Source organism: Amblyomma mixtum, chromosome 3 (genome assembly GCF_055824585.1).
Source record: "Amblyomma mixtum isolate Tamu chromosome 3, ASM5582458v1, whole genome shotgun sequence".
NCBI classification, from domain to species: domain Eukaryota; kingdom Metazoa; phylum Arthropoda; class Arachnida; order Ixodida; family Ixodidae; genus Amblyomma; species Amblyomma mixtum.
In genome coordinates this window covers 376,168,010-376,180,550 of record NC_143014.1, presented here as the reverse complement: position 1 = coordinate 376,180,550, position 12,541 = coordinate 376,168,010, and the positions used below count along the sequence as shown (strand labels likewise).

At 47.8% G+C, this 12,541-nt stretch overlaps 1 protein-coding gene across 1 annotated transcript in view; it reads right to left on the bottom strand.

Annotated features, from left to right (window-relative positions):
* The window catches only part of LOC149356844 (hemicentin-1-like), a 172,266-nt gene that overhangs the window by 71,249 nt on the left and 88,476 nt on the right, over positions 1–12,541 (bottom strand). The window contains exons 12-13 of the mRNA XM_089576441.1: positions 7,251–7,556; positions 4,598–4,725 (exon numbers count right to left, since the gene is read on the bottom strand). Of these exons, the coding sequence (XP_089432567.1) occupies positions 4,598–4,725; positions 7,251–7,556 (434 nt within the window). The remainder of the gene's footprint in view (positions 1–4,597; positions 4,726–7,250; positions 7,557–12,541) is intronic.

Here is a 12,541-nt window from a genome sequence, read left to right as displayed (position 1 = left end):
GCTAGTTAACGACCTGAATTCGTCATCATCTTCATCAGCATGACTAGTATACCACTGGAGGGCAGAGGCCTCTCTGGTGTCTCTCCAATTAGCCCTGTCCGTTGCCAGCGGCGGCCTCTGTATCCCAACAAACTTTTTATTCTCATCCGCCCACCTTACTTTCTGCCGTACCCTGCTACGCTTGCTTTCTCTTGGAATCCACTCCGTTACCCTTAAAGGCCTAATTGACCGAAATTTTTCAAACCGTAAAAAGGTTGTTTTTTCATAGTACACCCCCCTATTATGCTACCTACAAAACATTACGCTCCAGTTTCAAGCAGTTACGGTGCCAGAGGCGCGCAAAGATCGGAGTTTTCAATACCGAAACTGGAAAAACGGGCGCCATTGCCGCCCGCCGGAAGTGACGCACGTTTGAGAATAGAGTCCGGACAGGTTCGGAGCGTCTGCTCGTTGCGGCTCGAGCAAAGCGCTGGTACCGGCAGCGCGTGCAGCACTTTGTGCGATAAATACTGGTTATATGTGAAAACACACATCTTAAAACGGATGAAACGCCATAGAAAAAGTTTTAAACGTGTTTTATTTGCTGTAGTAGACCAGAAAACTCCTGGCTCAACCCCAGCGAATATGATCGCGTTGCAATGCTAGTCAATGTATTTTGCCTGGCAGTATTCGATTACAGCTTGTGCAAAGTTCGGACATAGCGGACAAAAGAAGCATATTCAAATGGATGCCAAGTAGAAGTGCTTGTATTATCAATTCAGCTTTTTTGAGCGGGCACGCGCGTGCCAACAGCACATGTGTGCTCTGCTGTGGGTGCAATATGGTTGTTGTCTTGATAAAAAAAAATAACCTGCCTTCTCCTTTTCCTTCTCATTTTTCTCCTCCGTCGAAAGGTATTCCTGCCTGTGCATAGAAATTTGTAACAGGTGCTGTGAACGCGAAATAAATAAATAAAAACAGCTGGACGTCTAAAAAGGGAGCTCAAGAAAATTAAGCGCTGCGTTAAGCGAAAGAATATGCAGAAGCAAGATTTGTGCTGCAAAATAAATATACATTTTTCTCTTCGAGGACCGTGGCATCAATGCGGTGCTGATGGTGGGCTGGTTCATCTTTGCGCGCCTCGGTCGGCATGTATGCGCGTTGCGAAATACATGCCGATTCAAATGAACAAAATCTTATGCGCTGCGTTCATTACTGTATTTGCCTAGAACCACTTAAAGCCCGTGTACTGCAGGGGCGGAAAAGTTTTTCTAATCTTTTCAAACCACACACCTGGGCAGAACGATGTGGTTGCCGGACCCCAGTCGACCGTATACGCCCACCGCGCAAATTACCGTAGGCAGTGTGTCTGTATCGACTGAGTAATAATGCAGAACATGTAATCAAAAAGGTGTTGTCTTCCTTTGAAAATATTATCATTCAAATAACATGCGTTCAGTTCTATGAGGTCTTGCAGACGCGCCTTGAATGATAACGCTGACTTAGCTTCCTGTAATCGACCTCAAGTATGAATGGCGTGAGGCAGTAAGAAATTCGACGTTTTCAGTAACGCTCATGTGGCCTTCCAGGATTCTCAGCCCGGCCTGAGAATCCGGGCGTAGTGCCGCAATGCACGACGGCACTATTGCGCATTGGGCAGAGTTGTACCTGCAATAAACGCGTGCATATCTGGATTCCTTTTCAGACGGTGTAAACAACGTGCCGTCAAAAGGTCGTTGCTCGATGAGCAAAGCCGTCCACTTTAGCTTCTGAACCGGCTAAGCTAGCTTGTGCGAGCGGTCCCCCGTCCTCTTTATTCTCCCGATTAGAAACGCCTCGAAGCGTTCTCCGAATTATAACCCTCTTGGTTCGTGGCATGCTTTGCCGATCGGGCCAGAAACACGTACGTGCTCTGTTGCATGATGTAGACCGGGAAAGGTCTGTTGACAAAATCCAACCCACAAAAGGGGTTAGCGCGAGGCAGACGCGTCAGTCACCCACCATTTTTTTTTTTTGAAGAAGAGAGGGGAATTCACGTTAAAACCTGAGCTGCAGACAGCTTACACCAGCTTTCGAGATCGGGGGAGAAGGGCAGTGGCCGAGAGGTATACATGGTGCTTTCTGCATTCTTCGTATTCCTTTCCGTGGCCACGCACTTCGTTGACATGATGCCAGCAGTTAATTTTTCTCGGAGACCATCGAGCTTCGCGATGAAAACAGCCAGAAACGCGCCAGAAGGAGCTTACAAGGGGCGCGCACTCACTTCAGAACGCCTGAAACTGGCGAGCCGGCGATGCCGGTGTCTCAATTGTGCGTCATTTCCGGTCAGGTTTGTTAGTTGTCCAGCACACCGCTAGGTGACTGCGTCGTCTGCTACAGAGGTTTTTCAACGCTTCTAACTAAAATTCTAGACGCTTCACAGCCCTAATATTCAATATGAATATTGTTCATAACATGCACACTATATCGAGCACAAAATTAGCCGAAGTAAACTTTCGGTCAAGTAGGCCTTTAAGGGCCAGCGGTTATCTTGCCTTCGCATTACATGCCCTGCCCAAGCCCATTTCTTCCTAATGATTTCGAGTAGAATGTAATTAACCTGCGTTATTTCCCTCACCCACTTCGCCCGCTTCCGATCTTTTAACGTTGCACCTATCATTTTTCTTTCCATAGCTCGCTGTTTTGTCCTTAACTTAAGCTGAACCCTCTTTGTTAGCCTCCACGTTTCTGTCCCATAGGTGAGTACCGGTAAGATACGGGTGTTGTACACTTTTCTCTTGAGGGATATTGGTAAACTGCCATTCATGATCTGAGAGAACCTTCAATATGCGCACAACCCTATTCTTATTCTTCTAGTTATTTCCTTCTCATGATCCAGATCAGCGGTCACAACCTGCCCTAAGTAGACATATTCTCTTACTACTTCCAGCACCTCGCTACGAATTGCGAACTGCTGCTCCCTTGCTAGGCTGTTGAACATTACTTTGGTTTTCTGCATGTTAATTTTAAGGCCTACCGTTCTACTATCACTGATTGATAGTGTGAATATGGTCTGTTGTCGAGTACCCTTTACGGAAGCCTGCCTCATCTTGTGCCTGATTGAAGTCTAAGGTTGTCCTGATTCTATTTGCAATTACCATAGTAAATATCTTGCAGGCAACAGACAGTAAGCTGATCGGTCTGTATTTTTCAAGTCCTTGACATCTCCTTTCCTATGATTTAAGATAACGTTAGCGTTCTTCCAGCCTTAGTAATTAATTAACCCGAATTAATTTGCGATATTTAGTTAACTGCAATTAAAAGCAAACAGCGCAATAGCATCGAGTCACGTACCATTCGAAAACTTAGGTTCAGTGCAAATGCACTGTGTTAGATAGCGACCCGAACTAATTAGCGGTAATGAGCTAATTGCAATTAAAAACGAACTATGTGCTACAGCATTAAGTCATAGCGTTGAGAAGCTTAGGTAGAGTGAAAATGAGCTGTTCTAATTAGAGACCGAGTAATACTGATAATTATTTGCAAATAAAACTAAACAAGCATAACCACACAGCTAACGCTGTACCAACTAGACTTGAGAGAGTTTAACCGTTGCCATTTTTTTGGCCTGTGCCGGGCCCGCAAAGGCAATCCTCCCGTTATAATCACTTGATTTCTTTCTTCATGTTTTATGCCCGCAAATTCGACCCTCTTATCACATTCGCGTAAATACGGTGATAATATAGTGTTTGCCGACTTGAAAATAGCTGCACCTATTTCTTAATTGAACAGGTCTAGTCAGTCCTGTTTTGTACCGAGAGCTACATTGGCCGTATTCTCGCGTTTAGCTGTGGCCGGTGGCCACACCGCGAGCTGAGCCGTTGCCCAGCAACCGCCGCAGTTGGCAGCACCGCTCGCCGCGCCATCTGGCATGACGTCCGAGGAGGAGCCGGTGAAACTGCGTTGCAACAACAGAGGAGGAGACGGCGTTGCATCATATATATGGAAGGGGCGGCTCGGTGGGATTCGTCGGCACATATGGAAAGTGAGTCGGAGAGACTGAAAAAAGCCAGGGTTCGTCGTCAGAACGAAACCAAGAGGAGGAAGCGAGCCCAGGAGACGGAGGAAGAACGAACCGCACGCCTCGAGAAGTGTCGTAAGTACGAAGCGGCCAGGCGAACGGACTCAGACGAGGGTGGTTCGTCGTCTAGTTCGGCATCTCGTGCCAGGGCCGCGGATCAAGGACGCAAAGAAACCAGGAGGAGTCAACGAGCTGCGGAGACAGAAAAAGGTCGTGCTCGGCGTATCGAACAGAGACGGCAGAGCGATGCAGCTCAAGAGATGTAACCGTAGAGATAACCAAGCTAAACAATAAGATTAATCGTACCTCTCGCTACGCACATCCAGGCATAAGCGACTTATGTCACAGCCAATTTTTCGCGCTAGCATACATGTCGTTAACCTCGTCGCTCCATTTTTGAGGTGAATTAAGTGAAACAAAATTAGAACAATTAGCATATCAGCACATCTACACTGTTAACATGCCAGCACATCACAAGCAGTGCAGTGAATAAATTCAATTCAAGCGAAAGAGCGTTAAAACCTCGCAGAAATTCGCCCTCAACAGCAGATACCTTACCTTGTTCTCTGAAAGTAGCCAAGAAACTGCTGGTTCCGGAATGCCACGAGGAAAGCACTCCAGAGTAACGGCGCCACCTTCGACAACATAGATCTCCTCGGCGTCTGCCTCCTCGAAATAAGGAGGAACTGAAACGAAAGAGTCACCACCCTTACAACAATTTCTTTACACAGTCTATAAACTGTGAATGGACTTTGTCTATAAAGTCTATAGTCCTCTATAGAAAAATCCTAGAGAAAACTATATGGGCATTACCAATCTCACAGACAGTCTACAGAAAATTACAGATTTATCGCCATCCACTCTGTAGACTTTTCTCCATATGTAGTCAATGTGCTGGGAATGAACAAATGGAAATATCTATTGGAAGAAATAGTGCATATAAGAACCCTTTAAACTATAGACCACAATTACAAGGGCATACTAATACGCTTTTGCTCACGCCACCTTTGTAAAGAAAACGACCTTTTACGGCTCACTTTTACGACGCAAAATTAGGCAAGGGGGCAGAAAACACCTCTCACCGCTAAGAAGTGCCTCGGGTTTTTCCTGCTACGCCATGCTTCTTCTTAGCTTGTGAGCGAAATTTTGGGCGTCACTATAGACTTCACAGTGATATACTGTCTTGCCGTAATATCTCTTGATAAAATTGCCATTACAAATGAAGCGTTTTTTACACCCCTAACAGATAGCGAGTGTAACAAGTTATATAACTAGCTATAAATGAATAGTCCGTGATCAATTCTTAAACCCAGAATGGAAGAACACGTGTCAGTGTTATCACAAACTTTTGTAAAAACATTGGCTAATCTTTAGGTCAAAGTCCAGGTTTATGAAAGGCAAAAGCACCCTAAATTTGCTATAAAGCTTCTCTTTTATTATTACTGCTTTTCATATAAATTAAATTCCCTCATCGCAATTTCGAGATAGTCATTAAAAATATGAAAACGCATTTCGACGAAGGATTGCAGATTTTTTATTTCAAGCTTCTTTTACGGATAGGTATCAGATGGTAAGGCTTGAAAATTCAGCAAGCAACGTAATGTTAGTTAAGTTTGAAATGCCGGAAGGCTCCACCATTGCCTCACTTCTTGTTATTATTTATACTAGTGATGTAAGTGCAATTTCAGTTCCAGCAGAAAAGTCACGAAAATGCGCCGCAGAAAAATATACAAACTTCCTTAGGTAACATTGCACTGTTGACAGCTTAGATGGCCACAAAAACAGAACAAATTTGACTGCAACCTCTTCAACAGTAACATAAGGAGAATTGCTCTCTCCCTGCTCTAGCGTACATTTCAACCGCTAAGTATTTAGGCTTATATAGAGTAGAATATTTCAGTTCAGGGGAACACATTAGGCATATATGTAAAAGTGTGGTACTGTAGCAGCATACATCTAGAAATTCCGTGATGGCGCAAATATGAACCCGCTATAAGGTGTACGAAGCTCTAGCAGAGAGCCCCCTTTGGTAGGGTATAACTATATATGAAAATTGCTAGTTGCGTCGATAAACAACCGTTAACAAACCTTTCTGCAGAATATGAAAAAGTATAAAATATATAGAACAAACTGCACAAGACACGCACAGAAGAAATATTGAAATATATCGCCTGATTCAATTTCTTATGTCTACTTTGTATTGTCCTCTCGGTACTATAAATATGAATAAACAACATCATTCCCAACAGAAAGAACATTTAGAGCGATATAAAGATATATTCAGCGAGGATGCACCAATAAGGAGAAAAAAAATAAGACTGGACTGGTTGTGAAGTTTTAACGTCCAAAAGCGACTCAGGCTATGAAGTACATCGAGTCAGTAGTAACATGAACAAAAAATTGAAAAAGATATTAATGAATTGGTGCTCTTGTCATAATTTGTATTTTATGTCTAACGCGACTGGTTCTTTTACGCTTTGGACAAAAAGAAAATTCGTTGATGATAGCTATACAGTTTGGCTTGCACCTATGTATTCATGACTTGCCTGTGTTGACTGCTAGTGGAGTGCAAGTGCCTTTTTCGTTTTTTGGTTTGCTGTTGTTGAAAACTACACCCACACCTTATGGGACAGCCTCGGTGGTCTTGTTGTTTTGAGAGTACTTTTGAATTGCGCATATTTGCCCGGTCCGTCCCTGCTGACCTTACCACCCACCAGCAAGCACTGTATGCTTGAGTGTGGCAGAAAAAGTGCAGCAAGCAAAATCCTGAGCAAGCGTGCATGAAGGCCGCTTTTTCCGTGCTCCTGCAGCTTATGGCGGTGGAAACTCGTGAAAATATTAAATATAAGCACAGCCTCACTAAGCCCGTGCTCACTACTGAGTTTTCGGCAAGTTTGCTTCGTCATAAAGCCCAGGAGCGCAGAAAAAGCAGCCGTTGCGCACGCCAGCTAAATATTTGGCCGGCTGTGCTCATGGAAAAACAGGTGCAACAAACAATATTATTATTGATAATATTGCTATAAAACATGCACAAGGCAATAGAGAAATTACAAGTGCAGGTGCAATACAAGCCAAATATGACAAAGGGGCTGTTCTGTTCACGGATATCGAAGGAGTTTTACTAAGCTGGAAACTACACGCGGAGCTGATTTCTCGTGAGCAGCTCAGGTGAATGCAGGCGCAAGCAGAAAATAACTCGCAGAGTACTCGCCGAGGACGTGCAGGAAGCTGGTAAAGCTGGCTTCGCCGGCCGCGTTGCTAGCCGTGCACGTGTAGTAGCCTGCGTCCTCAGGCTGGACGTGGCTCACTCGAAGCTCGCTGGCGTCTCCGGTGGCCAGCGCCAGATTGGCCGGCAGGCTGTCCAGTGCCATGGGGCGGCCGTCCAGTCGCCAGGTGGTGGACACCGCGGAGCTGTCCGTGTCTTTGACGATAAACGGGCAGCGAACGGTGACATCTTCGCCTTGCCTCGCCATCAGCACGTTGGTGGTGCCTGTCTTGGCGCCAAAGTCGGGGGGCTCTGGCAGTAGAACGAGAGAAAAGAAAAGGCGTGTACGCGGGCACATACGAGGGGGTACCTAAAAGAAACCGGACTTATTTTGTTTGAACTTATTTGTTCACATTTTAAGCACAGACCTTCAATCTCCTTCAAAGTATTCCCCACTTGCAATGATACGCTTGTCGAATCTTTCATTCCATTTTTCAAAACATTGTTTAAATTCATCTTTTGTGATGCTTGACAGTGCCTCCGTCGTTTTCTTCTTCACCTCAGCAACATCAGCGAAACGCTTTCCATTCACCTATTTTTTCATTCTAGGAAACAAAGAATGTAGCACGGGACAAGGTCGGGAGAGTATGAGGGTTGAGGAATAGGGCTCATGCCATTTTTGGTCCAACACTGTCGTAGAGACAGGGCTATGTGAGCAGGGGCGTTGCCATGATGGAAAAACCAGTCACCCGACCGCCACAAATCTGGCCGCTTCCACCGCACACTGTTGCCCAATCTTTTCAAAACATCCAAATAGAAAGCCTGGCTAACTGTCTGAACCTGCGGAACAAATTCTCAATGGACGACTCCTCTCACGTCGAAAAAACAAATCAGCATTGTTTTGAGGTTTGGTTTCACCTGACGAGCTTTCTTTAGGCGAGGTGAATTTGAAGTTTTCCATTGGCATGATTGTTGCTTTTATTCAGGATTCGATTCAGGAACACTTGAGTTGTCCCCATAGTATCATCCTTGTACGTCTTTCTTAATATTTCAAGAGTTTATATTCAACTTTTTCCGAGCAAAAATCAGAATTCCACCAGCGCACGCTGTTCACGAAAATCAGCCATTGTAAAAACGACATTCACACAAAACAGTCGTCACTCTAAAACTCTGCCTAAACTAGTCTGACCTCCTTCAACGGCGGCCTCGGCTTACTGACTCTGGAATGTTCGTTCTATGCGCTCCTAGTGGCAAAACGCGGTACCACAGAAGCTTTGCCGACCAAAAAATTTAGTCCGGTTTCATTTGGGTACTCCCTCGTATGTGTCTCGTCGGCTATAGAAATCCGTAAAGGAACAATTAAAGCGCAAGCTTGAAGTACATAGTTGGAAGAGTGTAATAACGCGAGAGCATTTCAGCGCACGTTGTAGTGCCGGAGCTCCCATTTCGCTGGCTGGCCCCCCTGGAAACAGGCGCTGCGCGCTCGCCGACGCTCAAAGCAGGCCCAGACTTTCTCGGACAAGTCGCGACATGCAGCGTGACTCATCCCGTCGCCGCGGCGCTGACACGGACCCTTCCTCCTCTCCTCCTCTCCGTCGGTGCGAACTCCTCCGCCGCTCGCCGGCTCTCGACCATTGGTCTAATTGGAACGGTGGCCAGTGATTGGAGGATTTGAACGGCTGGCTGCCGTAACCGTTACCAGCGGCTATAAAAACGGAGCCGCGCTGAACCCGAGCAGCAGACGGGCAGCAGAAGAGCCATCACGCCGGAGCTACGCTCGCCGCCGGGGCCGCTCTTCTTCTTTGTGCTAGCCCGTGGTGCTCTTGGCCCTTGTATCATGTAAAAGTCCTTGTACACACTGTACATAAAGTTCATTTGACTCACCGTCGCCTCGACCGTTCCTTGGCTCGGACTCCCAGTCCCAACAGTGGTGGCAGCGGTGGGATGCCAAAGTCCCAACAGTGGTGGCAGCGGTGGGATGCCAAAACCCAACAGTGGATGGCAGCTGCGGGATCGACCGGCGTCAGCTACCTCGGCGCGGTGAGTGCCTGATGTTTTCCCCTCAATTCGCCAGACTGCTCTAGCACACGTGATTGTAGTTTAGAGTAGGGCTGTGTGTAGCACTGTAGAAAGCTTGGCTGTTTCGAGCCAAGTCGGAGCGCTTTGAAACGAAAGCTGGTGCAGAGGGAGTAAGCGAGGCGTTTTGGAAAGAATTACTTGCGCGTGTCATGCTAGTAGTGCTATAGTAGTGAACGGCAAGGGAATTCTAAGAAAAGGGCAAACTACAAGAGGCTATTGTGCGCGATGGAGAACTTCAAAGTGAAGGAACTCATCGAAATTTGTGAAGAGTTGGGCTTTGATTTAGGCCCCGCAAAACGAAAGCATGCGATTCTTGAGATCATGCGGGCAAAGGAAGTAACGGCTGAGGAAGCCAATGAGGCCTGGGATGAGATCAAAGAACGCCGTGAGCGCGAGGCCGAAGAGGCAGAAAAACAGAAGCAGCTTGAGCGCGAAGAGGTAGAAAAACAGAGGCAGCTTCAGATAAAACGGCGTGCTCACGCTAAGAAACTGATGGACCTCGAGCTTGAAGCGCATGAGATCGATTTCGAGAGATATAAAATATTGTCCGCTGTGCATGAGACTAACGGTCAGCAGCCGAGAGACAGGCCGCAGCCCTTCGTGATCGCCGAAGATATGGCGAAATATTTGGCGGAGTTCGAGCGCGTCTGCGAGAGAAAGCGCGTTGAGCGGAATGGTTGGGCACAGAAGTTGGTAGCCGTGCTTTCTAGCGAAGCGTATGACGTTGTAAAGCGCCTGTTGGCGACGGCTTGGCGGACTACGATGAGCTGAAAGGCTTTTTACTGACAAGATATAACGTGTCACCGCTGGACCTTCGCCAAAGGTACCTGCGAGAGAATAGCACCCCATCGTTTTACGATTTTCCCTACCAGTTTAAAGCCGACATTTTAGAGTGGCTCGAAAGTGCTGAAGGGTCGGAAGATCGTGACGCAGAGGTAGAGTGCGTAGCTGTAGAGCAGAGCTGCCAATGCGGCACAGAGGAACGTAGTCCGTACTTGGCAGATGTAACTGCTGCGGTAACAGTGGGAATTGCCCCGCATTCGCCAACCGAGAAAACCTCTATACCATCGGATAAAGTAGTCACAGTATCGGACGATGCACTTACAGAGGTCTCGCCCATTGAAATTGTGGCGGAGTTACCGGAAAGCGAATCTCATAGCGCTTCGAAAGCAGGAGAAGTTGCCGAACAGGGCAGAGAGGACGTCCGTCTGGACATTAATGAAAACGCCTGCGCCGACGCAAGCGAAGTAAATGAGGACGGCACACCGCGTTGTGCAGCGCGTTCGGCAGAGATGCAGAAACCCGACACTTACGATCAACGGAAGCAGGCGCATGTAGAGTTTGCGGACGCTGAGTTGTGCGTTGGTGTCTCTGGCGAGGAATGCGAAACGAGTCCCGTGCTTTCGCTCTGCTCTGAGCTTTGCGACTTTCCAGAAAGCAGCTGCAGTAGCGGGAACACCGCGACAGAGTGCAGAGCCGACCCTCATCCGCTATCAGCTGAAACGCGCCAGGAGCACGACGCGAGCTGCGCGTCAACACTAATGTCAGGAGAAAACACTGGTTCGTCTGCGCCTGAAGAAGCTAAGGCGCTGGACGACAGTGGAGAACAGAACGTTCCAGACAACATAGCGGCGGTAGACGTCAACCCGTCCGAGAAACATGAGGCCGAATGCGCACTCAGAGACGCTGAGCAGGAACAGCGCAGCTTTGAGGAACTTGGTGAAGGCGCCAAAGACAGGTCTGATCGAGGTAGCGCACGTGAATCGGCTGAGAATCATAGTGACATTGTCAGAGAACAGGAACCTAGGCGACGGAAGCAGCATGTGCTTCCACAGGAGAAAATGAAAGAAAAGCACAAGAAAGAGAGCTGCAACCGGAAGGAAAGTAACAGCCAGTTCCGAAAAGTGAGCTATCACCACAAGGTGACCGACAAACAGTGCTGCCGCCGAAAGGACAGTAAAGGCAAGCTCAAGAGAGAGAGCTGTCACCGAAAGACGATGGAAGGCAGGCAAAAGAAAGAGTGGTGCCGCCGAAAGATGAAAGGCAGGCATAAGAAAGACAGGCGCCGCCGAAAAGAGAGAAAGGGCAAACGCGCGAAAACGGGTTTCCACCTTCGGAAGCGCCAGCGTCGCCGGCAAAATGACTTCAGTAAAGTCAGTCACGTTGTCAGCCCTGAAACTAGCGTCAGAACCAGAGCTAAAGAAATGTGCGAGGCATTACTATCGCGCAAAGCGAGGTGCATAAGTGTGCCGAGGCAGATGGATCTGGGCAGTAGAATAAACTGCAAAAAGAAATCGTGCAAACATTCGCGCGGAAAAGTGCACCAAGGCACCAAACCGAGATTCAAGAGAGCGCTGCCCGGGAGGCGAAAAATTAAGGAGCGGGACAAGTGTGAATCTTGCCGCCAGCACAGAGAGAGCGAGACGCGCAAAGGCACGTGCTCTCATGCGGGCTCTCGCTTTCCGCTGCATTCACGGGAGAAACCGCGCTCCCATAGAAAGCGGCACGCGCGCGGAAGGAATGCGCGTGTACGGCTCAAAGAGCGAAAGATTGTACGAGGCCGCAGTGACAGGGGCAAGAAAATTGCCAAGAAGAAACCGTCTAAGCGCCCAGCCAAGCACATTTATGGCGATAGAAAGCCGCGATTCGAAATGACGCCACTTAGTAGGTGTAAAATCAAAAGGCCGTGTAGAGGCGAAATACACACCGAGCGGAAAGGCAAACAGATGCGCGAGAAAGTCAAGACTCGTGCAAGGTCTGACTTGCCCCCACGAACAGAGAGAAAGAAAGAACGGTCCCATCGGAAGCGTTGCGCACTCGCTATGGGACGTCGCGACTGGCGCGCGAAGCGCAAAGAAAGGGACAAGTTGCCAGTCTATGAAAGCGAATCGCTCTCGTACTGTAGCTCCCGTAGAAACTGGAAAGACAAGTACAGAGAGAAAGAAAAACGCGTATACCGCGAAAGAGGCAGAGACATTAGCTACCGCGGTAGTAGAGAGAGAAAGAAAAGCGCGTCTACCGTGAAAGAGGCAGGGACGTTAGCTACCACGGTAGTAGAGAGAGAGAGAGAAAAGCGCAGCACAGCGAAAGAGGCAGAGTCACTAGTTTCCGCTGTAGCGGGTGTCGTTTACCGTCCGTTAGAAGCGAGGAAAACGCGAACGTAGACGCACTAAGCCGTGTGTTCTAAGAAAGGCTGGTTTCGCCTCCTCGTGACCTAC